Consider the following 20,013-nt stretch of genomic DNA (forward strand, 5'->3'; position numbering starts at 1 on the left):
AATACATATTTACAAGTGATTAATGTGTTTTTTTGAATAAATATTTAAAATAAAATAAGCAACAACAATTTAGTGAAAAAAGTGAACTTCGATAATGGAGTAGTGGCTGCTTTTGGCTTTTTTCATCATCATCATCGCCATCAACATCCAGCCAAACTGAAACCAGTTTACTGCGGGAAAAAAGCGCGTGCTGGTGTTGTTGTGTATTTACCCGAACTGTTTGGTGGCTGGCGTTGAGGAAGAAGTTTTTGTTTACCCAAAAAAAAAAAACAACTACAAAAAATATACAAACCAAATATTTCAAGTGCCTCTGCGAAAAGAGTTGTATTTCCGGAGAGTACAAACCAAGACGAGAGAGAGAGTGTGGAATGTCATTTCAAAAAAATTGTTTTGTTTTGATTCACTTTTTTAGGGAGATTATTTACTAAGAGTCATAGAGTGAGAGAGAGAAACATATGTTTGTGCCAAAAAGAAAAAAACATAAACAAAAGAATATTAAATTAACGGTTAATTTTAAATAATTTAAATAAAAACAAAAAAAAAAAACAAAATACAAAAAATATTTTTTTTAATTAATTTCTTCAAATATTTGTGTATTCTAAATTAAAATAATCCAAAAAACTTGTTTTGCTGCCCGAAATAACCGATAAATCAAAAAGACTTAAACAACAAACTTGATCGTCTCTCTCATTTGGCGGCTAAATACAAAAGACTTAAGACACAAGCACCACACACAAAAACAATCAACATAAAAAAAAACTGCAGCTAAATTGCGGTGCACATTTTTCGTTGTTATTGTTGTTGTTGTTTTTAGTTGCAACCACAACATTAACCACAACAAATTATTATGGGTACACGTGTACCACCGCCCTGTCCCACACCCGGCTGTGATGGCCAATTTATGGCCGGCCTACCTCAACTCATTGATGATTTGCAACGTCTGTCCGAAGATCAAGATAGCGCCGATGTGGTCTTCATATGCGGCCGTGAAGAGGAACGCATCTATGCCCATCGCATTATAATGATGGCACGGTAAGTCCGATTGCGATAATGAGGTGTTTAATTAGCTGGGAGAGAAAAAAAAAACAAAGAAAATGTGCAGTGCAAGAAAGCAAATAAAAGTGAGGAAGCAAAGGGAGGGGTAAAATTCTTTATGAGGATTTTATGTAGATTTTTTAGAAAATTAATTTTTGAAAAGAAAGAAAAAACGACCTATACAAGGCCTGGATTTTTTTAAGAATATTTTTTCAAAGCCTTCCCAAGGCGTGAATTTTTTAAAAAATATTTTTTGCAAAGCCATCCCAAGGCGTGGATTTTTTAAAGAATACTTTTCAAAGCCTTCCCAAGGCGTGGATTTTTTAAAGAATATTTTTTCAAAGCCTTCCCAAGGCGTGGATTTTTCCAAAGAATATTTTTTCAAGGACCTATCCAAGGCGTGGATTTTTTAAAGAATATTTTTTCAAAGCCTTCCCAAGGCGTGGATTTTTTAAAGAATATTTTTTCAAAGCCTTCCCATGGCGTTGATTTTTTAAAGAATATTTTTTTCAAAGTCTTCGTAGGCGTGGATTTTTTAAAGAATATTTTTTCAAATCGTTCCCAAGGCGTGGATTTTTTAAAGAATATTTTTTCAAAGCCTTCCCATGGCGTTGATTTTTTAAAGAATATTTTTTTCAAAGTCTTCGTAGGCGTGGATTTTTTAAAGAATATTTTTTCAAATCGTTCCCAAGGCGTGGATTTTTTAAAGAATATTTTTTCAAAGCCTTCCCAAGGCGTGGAGTTTTTAAAGAATATTTTTTCAAAGCCTTCCCAAGGCGTGGATTTTTTAAAGAATATTTTTTCAAAGCCTTCCCAAGGCGTGGATTTTTTAAAGAATATTTTTTCAAAGCCTTCCCAAGGCGTGGATTTTTTAAAGAATATTTTTTCAAAGCCTTCCCAAGGCGTGGATTTTTTAAAGAATATTTTTTCAAAGCCTTCCCAAGGCGTGGATTTTTTAAAGAATATTTTTTCAAAGCCTTCCCAAGGCGTGGATTTTTTAAAGAATATTTTTTCAAAGCCTTCCCAAGGCGTGGATTTTTTAAAGAATATTTTTTCAAAGCCTTCCCAAGGCGTGGATTTTTTAAAGAATATTTTTTCAAAGCCTTCCCAAGGCGTGGATTTTTTAAAGAATATTTATGGCCGGCCTACCTCAACTCATTGATGATTTGTAACGTCTGTCCGAAGATCAAGATAGCGCCGATGTGGTCTTCATATGCGGCCGTGAAGAGGAACGCATCTATGCCCATCGCATTATAATGATGGCACGGTAAGTCCGATTGCGATAATGAGGTGTTTAATTAGCTGGGAGAGAAAAAAAAAACAAAGAAAATCTGCAGTGCAAGAAAGCAATTAAAAGTGAGGAAGCAAAGGGAGGGGTAAAATTCTTTATGAGGATTTTATATAGATTTTTTAAAAAATTAATTTTTGAAAAGAAAGAAAAAACGACCTATACAAGGCCTGGATTTTTTTAAGAATATTTTTTCAAAGCCTTCCCAAGGCTTGGATATTTTATAGAATATTTTTTCAAAGCCTTCCCAAGGCGTGGATTTTTTAAAGAATATTTTTTCAAAGCCTTCCCAAGGCGTGGATTTTTTAAAGAATATTTTTTCAAAGCCTTCCCAAGGCGTGGATTTTTTAAAGAATATTTTTTGCAAAGCCTTCCCAAGGCGTGGATTTTTTAAAGAATATTTTTTCAAAGCCTTCCCAAGGCGTGGATTTTTTAAAGAATATTTTTTCAAAGCCTTCCCAAGGCGTGGATTTTTTAAAGAATATTTTTTCAAAGCCTTCCCAAGGCGTGGATTTTTTAAAGAATATTTTTTCAAAGCCTTCGTAAGGCGTGGATTTTTTAACGAATATTTTTTTTAAAGCCTTCCCAAGGCGTGGATTTTTTAAAGAATATTTTTTCAAAGCCTTCCCAAGGCGTGGATTTTTTAAAGAATATTTTTTCAAAGCCTTCCCAAGGCGTGGATTTTTTAAAGAATATTTTTTCAAAGCCTTCCCAAGGCGTGGATTTTTTAAAGAATATTTTTTCAAAGCCTTCTCAAGGCGTGGATTTTTAAAGAATATTTTATCAAAGCCTTCCCAAGGCGTGGATTTTTTAAAGAATATTTTTTCAAAGCCTTCCCAAGGCGTGGATTTTTTAAAGAATATTTTTTCAAAGCCTTCTCAAGGCGTGGATTTTTAAACAATATTTTATCAAAGCCTTCCCAAGGCGTGGATTTTTTAAAGAATATTTTTCAAAGCCTTCCCAAGGCGTGGATTTTTTAAAGAATATTTTTTCAAAGCCTTCCTAAGGCGTAGATTTTTTAAAGAATATTTTTTCAAAACCTTCCCAAGGCGTGGATTTTTTAAAGAATATTTTTTCAAAGCCTTCCCAAGGCGTGGATTTTTATACACTTCACCGCACTGTGGTACAGGGTATTATGTCTGTGTTCATATGTTTGTTGCAGACAAAAGGAAACGAGATAGACCCATAGTTCCTTTTGAGAATATGCATAGACTCACTTTATGAATCGATTTATGCATGTCCGTCCGCCCATCCGTCTGTTGGTGTTAAATTGTAAACAAAGTACAGGTCCCATTTATAATCCGAATTGGATGAAATTTGGCACAGCTCATTTATTTGGCCCAAGAACCCTATTTAAATTGGGAAAAATCGGTTCAGATTTAGATATAGCTCCCATATATATATTTTCGTCCGATTTAATGTAAATGGTGCACCAAAGTACCTTTATATCTTTCGATTTGCACGAAATTTGGCACGGCGTACTGAATTGAGCCTAGAGTGATGTCTGCCAAATTTTGTGAAAATCGGTTAAGATTTAGATATAGCTCCCATATATATTTACGTCCGATTTAAGGAAAATGATGCACCAAAGTCCCTATATATCTTTCGATTTGCGCAAAATTTGGCATAACGTACTTAATTGAGCCTAGAGTGATGTCTGCAAAGTTTCGTGAAAATCGGTTCAGATTTAGATATAGCTCCCATACATATTTTCGTCCGATTTAATGTAAATGGTGCACCAAAGTCCCTATATATCTTTCGAATTACACGCAAATTGGCATAACGTACTGAATTGAGCCTAGAGTGATGTCTGTCAAGTTTCGTGAAAATCGGTTCAGATTTAGATATAGCTCCCATATATATTTTCGTCCGATTTAAGGAAAATGATGCACCAAAGTCCCTATATATCTTTCGAATTACACGCAAATTGGCATAACGTACTGAATTGAGCCTAGAGTGATGTCTGTCAAGTTTCGTGAAAATCGGTTCAGATTTAGATATTGTTCCCATAGATATTTTCATCAGATTTTAGGTAAATGGTGCACCAAAGTCCCTTTATATCTTTCGATTTGCACGAAATTTGGCATAACGTACTAAATTGAGCCTAGAGTTATGTCTGCCAAGTTTCGTGAAAATCGGTCCAGATTTAGATATAGCTCCCATATATATTTTCGTCCAATTTTTTTGTAAATGGTGCACCAAAGTCCCAACATAACTTTCGATTTGCACGCAATTTGGCATGGCGTAATGAATTAAGCCTAGAATGAGGTCTGCCAAGTTTCGTGAAAATCGGTCCAGATTAAGATATAGCTCCCATATATATTTTCGTCCGATTTAAGGTAACTGGTATACAAAAGTCCCTATATATCTTTTGATTTGCACGAAATTTGTCATAGCGTACTGAGTAAATTCTAGAATTATGTGTGCTAAGTTTCGTGAAAATCGGTGCAGATTTAGATATAGCTCCCATAGATATTTTCGTCCGATTTAATGTAAATGGTGCACCAAAAACCCTATATATCTTTCGATTTGAACGAAATTTTATAGACTGGAACGAATTCAAAGTCTATAAAATTTACAGCATACTGAATTAAGCCTATAATGATATGAGCTACGGTTCGTGAAAATCGGTTCAAATTTAGATATAGCTCCCATATATATTTTCGTCCGATTTTAGGTAAATGGTGCACCAAAGTCCCTATATATATTTCGATTTGCACGAAATTTGCCATAGCGTACTGAAATGAGTCTGGAATGATGTGTGCTGAGTTTCGTGAAAATCGGTTAAGATTTAGGTATAGCTCCCATAGATATTTTCGTCCGAATTTAGCTAAATGGTGCACCAAAGTCCCTATATATCTTTCGATTTACACGAAATTTGGCATAACGTACTGAATTGAGTCGGGAATGATGTGTGCTAAGTTTTGTGAAAATCGGTTCAGATCTACATATATATATTTTCGTCCGATTTAATAAAAATAATGTTCCAAAGTTCTTATACTGCATAGCGTACTGAATTTAGTACAGAAGGAAGCTACAGAAGGCATGGATTTTTTAAATAATTTTTTTAAAGATCCTCAAAATACACATCTTCCACACATCTCTCCATAAAATAAATCCATCCCATGGGTGGTTAAGGTATATGGCATGCCAACAGGTCATAGCCAAAAACCATCAAACATTTTTTTTTAATTTTTTTGTTGTTGTTGGCCACTAAAAATTTGTTGTACACACAGAAGTTGCATGTTGCACACTCTGAAACATATTTTTGCCATTCCGAAACTTCTGTTGTTGTTGCTGCTGCTATTATTTGTTGAAATGTGCCACAAACCCATTAACGAAAGGTTACTCGCATATTTCACTCTCAACGCTTATCGCTGTTGCTTGTGGTAGTGCTGGTGCTGGTCATTAGAGCTGTTACGATTGTTGGCCGTTGGACGAAAATGGACATAACAACCAACATTCAATGTTGCACACACATAACGAGCAACATGCCAATGTTGTTAGTGAAACCATTTTAATTGTGGCAATTGTTTTGTTGCACATTATGTGCCAGTGAACGTGTGTGTGTGGATAGCTTATCGTCATAACATTTTTCTGGCACTTGCAACGTCGTGGCTCATTTAAAACTTCCACATTTTTTGCGATTTCCCCGCAAATGATTTAATTTCTTTTGGCATTTTTTCGTGTAACCACCAGCCAGTCAGCAGACCTTTGCTGTTTCAGTTTCAAATGGTGTGGTGGTTGGGAATTTGTTGTAGCGTTTTATGTTTTTATTTCTGCCACACACCATAGGTGTTCCGCATTGATTTACAAAAAAATAATTCGTTTTGTTGGATTAACACAGGAGCCGATGTTGTTTGGCCTCGAATCATTAAAACCATTTTGTAGCTTCCTTCATGGGTAATTAAGTTTATTACATCGAGGGGGATGAGGTGAGGTGTGTAGGAGAGCCATTAATTTCATGAATATTTATTTTTAATTGAATTAAGTTAGTAGTATTTAAAATAATAACAATTTATTTGGTTACATTTAACAAGGTGCCGATAAACTGGATAAAATGTTGATGTTTTAATGGGAATGTTAACAAGATTATTTGGATTTAATTTTTGGGCGATATAAACATTTTTTCGAGGAGCTAAACAAGGCTTGGATAAAAAAATCAAGAACCTAACCAAGGCGCGGACTTTTTAAAAATGTTTTTAAAAAAACTGATAAAAGCGTGGTTTTTTTAACCTTAACCTAAAAACAACAAGGCTTGGATTTTTTTAAAAATATTTTTTCAAACACCCCCATAAGTAGTGGATTTTTAAAAAAAATCAAGAATGCAGTATTCAATAAAATATAATTTCCAAAAAATTTGTTCTCCCCTTTTTAGTTGCAAAAGTTTCAAGAACAACAAACGCGGTGAACTTTGTCGCATACCCGGCTGCACAGTGCTGCCAGCAACGCCGGGTTCACCAACATCAGTACGCCTGCCACATGTCCATCCGGAAGTGTTTCGACAATTTATACTCTATGTTTACACAGCTAAGGTAAGAAAAATAATTAATATTTATATAATTAAATTCAATTATTTATCAAATCCTCTCTTTATTATGGCTTTACAGATTTTATTGCAAGACTCTCGGGTCTTTGAGATGATGACATTGGCTCAGGATATGGGCTGCTGTGAATTGCGTTCGGCCTGTGAAGATCATGTCATAGCAACACTGTCAGTGGACAATGCATGTACTTTCCTGACAGCTGTTATGGAAATTCATGAGAAGGCGGGTGAGTGGAGAAAACTTTTATATTTACAATTATTATCATATCAGTTATTATATTTACATTGCCGGTTGAACGAGTAAACCATAATTGTATTGTAGCGCCATCTATTGTATTTATGAACAATATATTTGGTTTAGTGAAAATCACAACCAATAACCTAAATGTAACAATTCACAATAACATACTACCAGAGATACAAACCATGTACCGACACATTCACATTGAACACAGCTCAAGCTATTTTTATCATACACTGAACATACACCATAGCTACTAACTCTGAACACACTGCATATTATATTAAGGATGTTCAGTTAATACACTGAATATACGATATGTTATATTAAGAAGGTTCAGCTAGTGTTATCGATTTCAGTGGTATTTAAACGATGGATATTTATAAAGGGTGTCCCAAATAGAACACAATTTACAAAATTTAAATAAGTAAATATTAAAAAAATCGTAAAACTTTATTATATAAAGCTATTATTTAGCTATCGTGTGAACTAGTGAGAACTTCCCTATTTACCAGCTTGGTTCGTGGCGATTTTTCAAAAAATCCGACGACCGCCATTTTACTAATTTTCGAGTAAAGTCAATAATCCTACATTATACCAGAGCTAGATGTACTGCTTCTAATTTCGTTGGAATTTTCAGATTCAGATTCCAGTGATCGGTAATCATACCTATCGTTGAAATATTTGCCAAGCGTTTGAAAATTGAAATCGAGAATGGTTGGGGCGGTTTATTCTCGTAAACCTTCGACTTCCAAAAAAACACAAAGAAAAAAATCTAAAGATGTTAAATTGTACGATCTTGGCGCCCAACTCTTGTCTCCAAAATACGATGTAACAGAACTGATGCAGCAATTTAATTGCTTCTCTACTGTGTGACATGCAGCGACGTTTTGTTGAAACCACATGTCCACCACATTCATTTCATGTATTCTAGACAAGAAAAAATGCTTATCATTTGACGATCCCGAACACCATTGACTGTTTGTCCAATGATTCCTCCAGCCCAAAAACCACACCATACAGTGACACGCTGATGATGAATTTGCTGAGGATTTTCCTTACCGCAAATGCGACAATTCTGCCTATTGGCAAATTTATCAAGATGGAAATGCACCTCACCACTGAAAATGGTTTTATCTGAAAAATCAGAATTTCCATGTTGTCTGCTTCTCTTATACACAACGAACTCCCTTCGCTGTCCCATGGTCAGCTGGCTTCAGTTCCTGAGTGAATTGAACTTTGTATACATGAAGATGAAGCATTATTATGACCGACTCCAAATTGATCGCAATTTGGGAACTTTAACCGAAAAACTCAACATTTTGGTAAAGAATTTCACAATGAGAATTCTTTGTTCATTCTTACCTAGTACCTTCTGCTATCAAACAACAATTTTTCAAATGCCAAACAATGACACTTCGAATGGCGCCCAATTCATTCATAAAATGTTCAGTCTAAAGGTATTGCATACTCAGAAACCAGGAAGTGCCGCATTACTAACACATATATTGCATAATTCGGCCAGGACCAATAAAAAATATTTAAAAAGTGCAGTATTTTATATAGATCGATGACCATATTGCGCGAAAAGGATTTTTTTCTCCGAGAAAGAGAATACAAATTACAAAGACGTTTGTTTGGACACTTCAACTGGACCTTTAAAATAGCGAAAATGGTCCTATTTTAAGTTGACGAAATGCCAATAATATAATCTACCATAAACAACATACGCTAGGTACCAAAACTCAGACCTATAATGATTATTTTCCGCGTAGATGTAGATCATCATCTAAAACCTCAAAATGACAAATTACAGCCATTTCTATTGAAAAATGTGGCGTATATAACGTATATGGTGGCTATGTCAGAAAATGTACCATGATGTATGCCAGTTTCCAGAAACCCGGTAAGCCAAAATTACAGCATTTTTAATTTGGAAAAAGCGTTTAAAAACTTTAAAATACCGAAAATTGGGCGGGGCATTTATATGGGAGCTATAAAAAAACGTGGACCTATGGATCAGTTTTTGCGCTGGTGTATGCCAGCTTCAAAAACCCCGGTATGCCAAACTACAGTCCTTTTTGATTGGAAAATACGGCTGAAAGTCTCAAAATACCGAAAATTGGGGGGGCATCATTATATGTGAGCTATGTCAGAATATGGACCTAGGAAGTTTTGACACCAAAAGAGGATATAAAAATGAAAATACAGCTATATTGGTTGAAAAACGTGAAAAACTTCTCAAAAATCCGAAATTATAAGGGTACCTTTGTATGGGAGCTATCCGGAAACTTGGACCAATAATCATAATTTTTGGCAGGGAGATTTTCTACTAAATGAGAATCCTAAATATTGATTGAAAGCAATTTGGTTGCGAAAACTTACCTCAGCTCTCCAAAATACTCAAATTTTGGGGGGAAGCGTTATATGAGGACTACCCTAAAACATGTTCCAATTTTGAATATATTTAGTAGGAAGATTTCCAATCCAGTGAGAACTCAAAATATCAAATTACAGTTGATTATGTTGTAAAATGTGCCAAACTCCCCAAAATGCTGAATACTGGAGGGTATCGATCTATGAGGGGCTACACTGAATATGAAACAACATAGATAATTTTAAGTAGGGATATTTGCAGCTCGGTCAGAATTTCTATTATCAAATTAGAACCAATTCTGTTCAAAAACGTTCCCAAACTCCCCAATATTGGATGTAGGGTCATATGGAGGCTAACCTAAAAGGTGACCAATATTGATAATTTTTAGTACGAAGATGTATTACCATATGAGAACCCAAACTACCAAATTTTAGGCAATTAAGTTGAAAAACGTTCCTAAACTCCGAAATTTGGGATATAGCGTTACATGGGGGCTACCCTCAAAAGTTGATCAATATTGATAATTTCTAGTAGGAAGATGTATTACCATAATAGAACACATTATGCCAAATTACAGCCGATTCAGTTGAACAACAAGCTAAAAATTCCCAAAATTGCGAAATGTATCAATATAGCGATTTTAACAGATGGACGGACATAGCGAAATTTGCTCTATGTCATCGGGAAGTGTATCATTAGTAGATTCTTGCAATACAGGAACCAGACCAATTGACTAATTCCGACAACAAATTAATTTTGTTGTTGAACTTCATTTAAATACTGTGTGTGAACTACCCTAATTGAACAATTCAGCCGTTTTTATACGGCGTCGTTGATTTCACTACCGCCATTGTAATCCATAAATCGACCTACAAATCCCTAGACGCCGGCCTCAAAACGTTTGTCAATCTCGAGGGAAAATAATAAAAAATTAACGATAATTGCTGATATCCTCCTCGAAAAGTCTACAAAACCGCTGCCAACATGTCTTTCAAAGGCAACACCAAAGTACAAAAGGTGATGGTCCAGCCCATCAATTTGATTTTTCGTTATTTACAAAATCGTTCCCGCGTCCAAGTGTGGCTGTATGAAAACGTCAATCTCCGCATCGAGGGACACATCGTGGGCTTTGATGAATACATGAATTTGGTGTTGGACGATGCCGAAGAGGTTTGGACGAAGACAAGAACGCGCAAAAATTTGGGACGCATTATGCTGAAGGGTGACAATATTACGCTGATACAGAATGTTAGCCCCTCAAAAGATTGAGGTTAAGTCTCGAGCTGGAACAATAAACAAAAAAACAACAGGGGGAGAAGTCGTGACACCAGAAGCAGAGTAACAAAAGCAAGAATGATCCACAATGTATCCCATTGGATCATGGGTGTTTAACTTTCGTATCCCCTGTAATCTACTAGTATAAGTTTGTATAATTTATATAAACAAAAAGTAATTTTTTGTCTCCCTCTTAAGATTCCTTATAAATTTTCCATTTTTTGTTTTCCTATAGACAAGACTTAAACCACGAAATAAATTCTATACAGATTTTGAGATTCTGTAGCAAATACAAAATCGCTATGAAGTATCTGCAAAAACATTTATACCTCAAATTTTATAAGACAAAACCAAGAAAAACAAAACAATGAAAATAAAATTTTTGAATTTTTAATGGAGAGAAAAAAGTGAGTATTTCGAATATTATGGATTATTGAACTTTGCCTGCCTTGGGGCAATTTTTTGTGGCAACATTACAATTCCAATATGAAAATAGTTGAAATAGGAAACAAATCAGTTTTAAAAGCTACCGCAATTTTGAAGCGGGTGAATAATGACGAATTAATTACCCCATGAAATCAGGTGGTAGTATTTGTTATTCTTAATATAAAGCTATACAATAAAAATTAATCTATTAATAATTTTAGATTTTGAAATTTCTTTAGAGTCGAATTCAAATTCACTCATATTTAGAAACGAACAAGTCTAGGACCCCGTTGCGGATTTTTACCATGGATAGTATTTGAGGTCCTGATTACAACGGAAATCCATATTTCCGGAGATAGGGACTGCCAAAGTTACGCTCGTACCCTTGTATTTTCTCTCCACCATAAATTTGATTGTATATTAAAGTTGTCATTTCGTTTGCAACACCTCGAAAGAATCAACGAAACCATCATAAAGTATATTTGAATATTCTTGATCAGATGTCCCGATTTAGAAATGTCCGTCTGTTGATATTAAGATAGATATCGCAATAATTAAAAAAGGACCCTGCAATTTTGAATTGACATTCCTAGTATTTCCAGGATCATTGGTATATCAAATGGGGTATATCGGTCACGTGTTAGTATAGCAATCATGTAAAGGTACCTCTAAATATTCGCTATTATGGAAATGTTGGCCACGATTTCAAACGAATTGGTTGTAATTTGGAAGTTTTGGTTATCAATGTAAAGCAAACAATCCTAGTTAAAGTAGCCTTCATATGACGGTACCCTAAATATTCGATATGTCAGGGTTGCTGGGCACGATTTTCATCCGAATTGGATATAATTTAATATTTTGAGTTCCTCATGTACAACTAAGCTTCCTACTAATAAGTATATGTGAAAGTGACCCCACAATGCGGTTTTCCAAAATTTTGCACAGTTTTCGAATCGATTAATATCTTAGATTTTTAACAGTTTTTTCTCTTTAAAAAACAAGGGGCCTACAACTTCATTTTTAAAATCAACTATATTGTTTAAAATAAGGACTTTAGAAATGATATTTATATCGAATTTTAGGAATCATATTGGATTTTCAAACTATTCGATATTGGGTACTCTAAGGCCCACGATTCCAACCAATTTGATTTCGGTTTATAGAGGGTATACTTTTTCAATACAAGTCATATGTTCCCACAATTTTAATTTTCCCTTCTCGATTTTAATTTTCCGAGATTTTCAATGGACTGGTAAATCAATACCAATGCTTGTTAAGGTTTGTAACTTTGCACATATATATTTGAAGATTAAAAAGAGAAGAAAAAAAAATTGTGTAATTGTTTTGTTGTTGTTTTTGTAATTAAAGAGAAGTCCCTATTTTTGATGGCGGGCATGATAACTCCTCACTGGAACATCGGAATCCGAAAAATCCAACGGTGTTAGAAAGAGTACATGTCTGGCTCTCGTATGAACTAGGATTATTGACTTCGCTATAAAATTAACAAAATGGCGGACCTTTGAAAAAATATTTTTGGAAAATCGCCGATTTTTGACCAAAAACCAAGTTAAAAAATAAGAAAGATCTTCACCGTTCACCGTTCTTCTCAGTTCATACGATAGCTATACACTCACAGAGAAACGTGTAAAAATTTGAAATCGATTGGGTTTTTGAGTTATCGTGCCCGCCATTCGCAAAAGAGAAAAACGCGTTTAAAGTTTGAGAAGCCCTTTAGCCGTCACTTGATGCTGACACAATAAATCGGCTATATTTTCACTTGAAATTTTGTAGGGACATTCTTGAATTAGTGTAGATTTGAATTAAATCAAAAAAAAAAAAAAAACAGTGAGCGGAGCAGTATAGTCGGACGGGGCCGACCATACGATACCCTACACAACTACCACGAACTCTAACTTTCTGAGGATGTTTATTCCGAGTCTGAGTAATATTTCGTGATATTTGCCCCCTCTTGTCCGATTAGAGGTTAACAACACCTCTTCCTTACTATTTTCGAATATTCAGTACAGTCCTTCTAATTACTTGTCCAGATTACCTTCACGTTGGGTTGTGTTGTGATTTTTGGATTATACTCTACTCGAAAACACACAAAAAATTATATTCTCCGTCCATTTCATCCCAAAATTTTAATCTGATCATCACCGAAAATTATAGGCGTTGTTCTTGACCATAACTGGAACCTCATGAACAATTTCAAAGCCATCAGCGCGATATTTCTCCCTCTAATGTGGTAATGGGTTACTAAATAATATCTGAATACTTAAGCACCTGTAAATATTTGACTGTAACTCCCACATCTGAGTAGATACATCACTATATTTGGTATCAATTTAAAGGCCAACCACTCCTCTTGGATATGCTATCAACTCCTGGGGTCTACATCCTCCAGGAGTAAATATATTTGCCATAGAATACAAATTTTGTCATTTTTCACACAAAAGTCAGGGTCCATTTGACCCGCTAAATATTGACCGATCTTTATCAAAACATGCATGCTTATTCTGTGGCCCGATCCCCTTCTCCATGCAAGAATTCGCGGTGTTTGGGCCATAATTGCGGCCTCTGGAGCGACCAGAAAAACCGACAAAAATTTAGTATTTGGTCCATTTCATCCCCTAAATATCAACCGATCTTTTCCAAAAACAATAGGGGTCTTCATTGGCCAGAACGCATCCTACATGCAAAATTTCGTGAAGATTGGTCCATAACTGTGGCCTGTATCGTGTTTACAAATTATAATGGACAGACGGACGGACGGACACACATGTCTAGATCGACTAAGCTAGTCGAGATATGACGATCGGTATACTTAAAGGTCGGTCTAGGACCAATATTTCGCGGCGTTACAAACATTTGGGGCTGCACAAAGCTATAATACCCTGACAACATAGTTGTGTAGGGTATAAAAATGTGACCCCGAGAAGGTGGGGGGTCCCCTTAACCATATCCGTCTGGCTGAGTTCATGATAGTGCTCGAAATATTTAATAATGAAATATTCATTTTCCAACCGAAGTGGCATATCGGGTTCTTTGAGAGTCAATAATAATATATGCAGAAAATCTTTCATTTTTGAAATGCCTGTGTTTAAAAGTTGTGTCATATTTTTGGTTTTTTTATGGTCATTGGTGAAATTTCTAAATGAGGTGGATGTAATTTTGAAGATTTTAGCGGAATTTTCTTACCGATTGGACTGTAAGTCCTTATACTATGTGTCATGGTTTTGCACAGCTCAAATTAATTATGTTTTTTGGATTGTATATAAAATATCATTGTATCTTAATAGTCAGTTGTGATGTCAGAAAATAAAATATGTTTGTATTTTTTATCTCAAAAATTATCGTATATATGTGGACATAGTTACTAGCTACATAATAGTTTATATTCTTTAAAAGCTAGAATGTCAGTAATCTTGATAAGACTAGCCCATCCTGGCCACTATTAATTACTTTTCCAGCATTTTTAGAAATAGTGCAGTATTTCATGGCAATTTGCAAATCATTAGGATTTCGATGAACGGGAGTAACATTTGAAGGATTTATAAACCTCATAAATGGGAAAATATCGCCTATATTCCTTTGAGGAAGGATAACATATTGCAAATATACCCTTATGTGTCCGTTAGATTATTAAAATAAGTACAAATTTACTTGAAAATGTCTTTATAAATAGTATCAAGTTGATTTGTTAACGCCTGAAAGTATGCTTTGAAAATGACCGGCAATGCAACAGATGCTTTGCAGTTACTAGACAACTTGATAAAGTTAACTAAAAACATAAAATTACGTAATTGAAAATATATTTTTGGAAAATTTAGAGTTAATATTATAACAGATATATTGGAATATAAAATATATAAAATCGATGTTAATTATATCAAAAAATTCAATAAAAACTTTGGTTTTTATAAAAGAAAAATGCGTTAATTACATGTGGTAACCCTTTCCTTTGATAGTTGCTAAATTCGAATAAGTTCTCATTTGAATATAGCCATATTCGAATCTGTAGATCTAATACATTATTAATTATAATAACCCTTTCTCTTTCTAGGTGCAAAATGTGCTGCCTCCTTTATGGAACGTTGCATTATCTATATTGGCGAGAATGCCCGAGAGTGTGTAAAAACTAATGCCTTTCTAAACCTCAAAAAGGAAGCTCTTATCAAACTGATATCATCGGATTATGTGAGCAGACAAAACCCCTATTTCATTTTCTCATAGAAAAACATTTAATAACAAATTTCCTCCCCCATTTTTCCAGTTCTGTTTGGAGGAAGAAGATGTGTGGCGTTGTGTTTTGGCCTGGGCCAAAAATCAGGCTGGTGTCACTCAACCTTCACACACCCATTGGACGGAGGAGGAACGTGCCCGGGTGTGTCAACATTTACAAGGTGTCATATGTCATGTACGCTTGCTTCTAATTGATAGTCAAGTATTTGCCGAGGAGGTAGAACCGACGGGAGCTGTTCCCATGGAGCTATCATTGGAACGTTATCGCTATGCTGCTTTGCAAAATTCCAATAAAACGGCGACATATGCTGGAGGTGGAGGTGGAGGAGGGTCTGCTACAAATGGTGTTGGTAGTGCGTTTAATAGTTTATCGGGAAGTGGTTTAAATTTCTCGGCAAATAAAAGTGAAACGGATAAGAGGTTACAGCCTCGGCTGATGGTTAACATGTTTCCCGGATCGCAGATACTGAGAAATGAGAAGCTGCATTTGCAAAGTGTTTTGAATAATTGGTAAAGGGGAGGGGAGAATTATTTGGAGGTTATAATAATTGTGATCTTCTAATTTGACAGGTTTGGTGCTCCCAAACAATCCTGGCGCTTGTTGTATCGTGCCTCCACCCATGGTTTTAATTCGAATGCCTTTCATCGTTATTGTGACGGAGTGGCTCCTTGTATGGTTATATGTTTGGTAAGGAAGACACTCTTCATAACTTCGGTATTCAAAAGCGGTTAATTTCTCCGGTGCCTTGATCTTCCTTATAAGCCCTTTCAATTTATTTAAATTGTGAATAAAACATTTTCCTCTTCTTATTCTCCTGCTTTTAGGGTTCACATGGTGAAATAAGTGGCGGCTTTACAGATGTGGCTTGGGCCAAAACATCACGCAAGGGCGTTTATATACACTCTGAGAGGGCATTTTTGTTTGCCCTGAATCCTGGAGGCTCGGAACAGCCCTTGAAGTTTGATATTGTCAAGAAACCCTATGCCATATGTTATCATCCTGAGTAAGTATTAAGAAATTTCGAAATTATTTCTGAAATTATAATCTTGGATCTTCTATTTCAGTTGTGGTCCCATTTTTGGTGCTGGCGCAGATTTGTTGATAGCCAATAATTGTAACAGTAACAAGGATTCCTATTCGAATTTGCCACATTCGTATGATGGTCCTAGTGCTTCCTATGAAACCCTATTCGGGGATTATAATTTTACCATAGCCGATTATGAGGTTTTCACAACGGCATAAGAGGACAAATAAAAGAGGAAAATAACGAAGAAAATGTGGTTTAATTTTTTTGAAGGAGGTTAAGGAATGGGCATGGCTGAAGGGAGCCAGAAACGAGTCTCTGTAGGTGAACTGAATGAAATCTTCATTAAAGAGACGAAAGAAGCATTTATAAGATAATCGGAACATTAACTTTTTGTAGGCGATCGGAAGAGAATCTTTATAGAAAAGTTAAAGGTCAAGGGGTTTTTGAAGCTAAAAGGTCGGAGATCTCTGTAGGCGAGCTAAAAAAGTCCATATAGATTAACTGAGGGCCGTATTTATAGATGATCGGAAGAAAATCTTTATAGACGATTGGATGGGAGTCTTAATAGAAGAGCTAAAGGCCAAAGAGCTTTTATACTCATGTCAAAAGTCGGGAAGGTTCTTATTATCAAGCTAAAAGGATGTCGGTCTTTACAAGAAAGCTAAGTTGAAACCACAAGAAAGCTAAAGTTCAGAGATTTTGTTGTATACAACGGAAAAGAGTCTCCATAAATGATTTGAAGCAGTGAACCTTTATGGACGGACTGAATAAGGAAGCCTCTATAGGTGAGCTTAACCAGGTAGTCTGTATGAACTTACTGAAAGGCGTCTTTATGGACGAGGTGAAAGCGGTTTTATAGACGTGATGATAGGGGTTCTATAGACTAGCTGAAGGCCATGGAGTCTATATAGACGACCTGAAGGCCTGGGAGTCGATATGGGCAAGATGAAGACTAGAGAGTCTGTATAGACGAGCTAAAATTCAGGGAGTCTGTATATAAGAGCTGAAGGTCTGGGAGTTTGTAAATACGATTTGAAGGTCAGGAGTCTCCATAGCCGAGCTGAAGACGAGAAGGTCAGGGAGTCTGTATTGACAAGGTGAATGTCGGGGAGTCTGTAATGACGAGCTAAAGGCCAGGGAGTCTGTATAGGTGAGCTGAAAGCCAGGGTGTCTGTATATGCGAGCTGAAGGCCTGGGAGTCGGTATGGACAAGCTGAAGGTAAGGGAGTTTGTATAGGCGAACTGAAGGTCAGGTTGTCTTTATAGACGAACTGAAGATCAGGAAGTCGGAAATGGAGTCTTTATACACGAACTGAGAGGTGAGGGATCGTATATTTAAAAAAAGAAGAACAACTTCTCTGCAAGGCTATGAGGCGTGGATTTTTAAAAGAAAAGAAGAACTTCTCTGCAAGGCTATGAGGCGTGGATTTTTAAAAAAAGAAGAATTTCTCGGCAAGGCTATGAGGCGTGGATTTTTAAAAGAAGAAGAATTTCTCGGCAAGGCTATGAGGCGTGGATTTTTAAAGAAGAAGAATTTCTCGGCAAGGCTATCAGGGGTGAATTTTTAAAAGAATAAGAATTTCTCGGCAAGGCTATGAGGCGTGGATTTTTAAAAGAAGAAGAATTTCTCGGCAAGGCTATGAGGCGTGGATTTTTAAAAGAAGAAGAATTTCTCGGCAAGGCTATGAGGCGTGGATTTTTAAAAGAAGAAGAATTTCTCGGCAAGGCTATGAGGCGTGGATTTTTAAAAGGATAAGAATTTCTCGGCAAGGCTATCAGGGGTGAATTTTTAAAAGAAGAATTTCTCGGCAAGGCTATGAGGCGTGGATTTTTAAAAGAATAAGAATTTCTCGGCAAGGCTATGAGGCGTGAATTTTTAAAAGAATAAGAATTTCTCGGCAAGGCTATGAGGCGTGGATTTTTAAAAGAAGAAGAATTTCTCGGCAAGGCTATGAGGCGTGGATTTTTAAAAGAATAAGAATTTCTCGGCAAGGCTATGAGGCGTGGATTTTTAAAAGAAGAAGAATTTCTCGGCAAGGCTATGAGGCGTGGATTTTTAAAAGAAGAAGAATTTCTCGGCAAGGCTATGAGGCGTGGATTTTTAAAAGAAGAAGAATTTCTCGGCAAGGCTATGAGGCGTGGATTTTTAAAGAAGAAGAATTTCTCGGCAAGGCTATCAGGGGTGAATTTTTAAAAGAAGAATTTCTCGGCAAGGCTATGAGGCGTGGATTTTTAAAAGGATAAGAATTTCTCGGCAAGGCTATCAGGGGTGAATTTTTAAAAGAAGAATTTCTCGGCAAGGCTATGAGGCGTGGATTTTTAAAAGAATAAGAATTTCTCGGCAAGGCTATGAGTCGTGAATTTTTAAAAGAATAAGAATTTCTCGGCAAGGCTATGAGGCGTGGATTTTTAAAAGAAGAAGAATTTCTCGGCAAGGCTATGAGGCGTGGATTTTTAAAAGAATAAGAATTTCTCGGCAAGGCTATGAGGCGTGGATTTTTAAAGAAGAAGAATTTCTCGGCAAGGCTATGAGGCGTGGATTTTTAAAAGAATAAGAATTTCTCGGCAAGACTATCAGGGGTGAATTTTTAAAAGAATAAGAATTTCTCGGCAAGACTATCAGGGGTGAATTTTTAAAAGAATAAGAATTTCTCGGCAAGACTATCAGGGGTGAATTTTTAAAAGAATAAGAATTTCTCGGCAAGACTATCAGGGGTGAATTTTTAAAAGAATAAGAATTTCTCGGCAAGACTATCAGGGGTGAATTTTTAAAAGAATAAGAATTTCTCGGCAAGACTATCAGGGGTGAATTTTTAAAAGAATAAGAATTTCTCGGCAAGGCTATGAGGCGTGGAGTTTTAAAAGAAGAAGAATAAGAACTTCTCAAAAGAAGAATAACAACTTCTCTGCCTGGCTATGAGGCGTGGATTTTTAAAAGAAGAAAAAGAGGAACTTCCCCGCAAGGCTATGAGGCGTGGATTTTTAAAAGAAGAAGAAGAGGAACTTCCCTGCAAGGCTATGAGGCGTGGATTTTTAAAAGAAGAAGAAGAGGAACTTCCCGCAAGGCTATGAGGCGTGGATTTTTAAAAGAAGAAGAAGAGAAACTTCCCTGCAAGGCTATGAGGCGTGGATTTTTAAAAGAAGAAGAATAACAACTTCTCTGCAAGTTTATGAGGCGTGGATTTTTAAAATAAGAAGAATAACAACTTATCTGGAAGTTTATGAGGCGTGGATTTTTAAAAGAAGAAGAATAACAACTTCTCTGCAAGGCTATGAGGCGTGGATTTTTAAAAGAAGAAGAACAACAGCTTCTCTGCAAGGCTATGAGGCGTGGATTTTTAAAAGAAGAACTTCTCTGCAAGGTTATGAGGCGTGGATTTTTAAAAGAAGAAGAACAACTTCAATGCTATGAGGCGTAGATTTTTAAAAGAAGAAGAACAACTTCAATGCTGTGAGGCGTAGATTTTTAAAAGAAGAAGAACAACTTCAATGCTATGAGGCGTAGATTTTTAAAATAAGCACTTCTCTGCAAGGTTATGCAAGGTTATGAGG

General features: G+C 35.9%; 2 protein-coding genes across 2 annotated transcripts; both read left to right on the forward strand.

Moving 5' to 3' along the window:
* The first annotated feature begins 828 nt into the window (after window positions 1-828).
* LOC133328457 (uncharacterized) lies at window positions 829-16,676 on the forward strand. The gene is made up of 8 exons (XM_061537025.1): window positions 829-1,032; window positions 6,702-6,858; window positions 6,934-7,096; window positions 15,255-15,388; window positions 15,465-15,943; window positions 16,004-16,121; window positions 16,259-16,437; window positions 16,499-16,676. The coding sequence occupies exons 1-8, from the start codon at window positions 848-850 to the stop codon at window positions 16,674-16,676; spliced, it is 1,593 nt and encodes a 530-aa protein (XP_061393009.1). The 5' UTR covers window positions 829-847.
* LOC133328456 (probable small nuclear ribonucleoprotein E) lies at window positions 10,421-10,782 on the forward strand. The gene has a single exon (XM_061537024.1). The coding sequence runs from the start codon at window positions 10,472-10,474 to the stop codon at window positions 10,754-10,756; it is 285 nt and encodes a 94-aa protein (XP_061393008.1). The 5' UTR covers window positions 10,421-10,471; the 3' UTR covers window positions 10,757-10,782.
* Window positions 16,677-20,013: the final 3,337 nt, after the last annotated feature.

This window comes from Musca vetustissima, unplaced genomic scaffold (assembly GCF_032173495.1).
Source record: "Musca vetustissima isolate MV318-11 ecotype Yass unplaced genomic scaffold, APGP_CSIRO_Mvet_v1 utg119415, whole genome shotgun sequence".
In the NCBI taxonomy this organism is placed as follows: Eukaryota; Metazoa; Arthropoda; class Insecta; order Diptera; family Muscidae; genus Musca; species Musca vetustissima.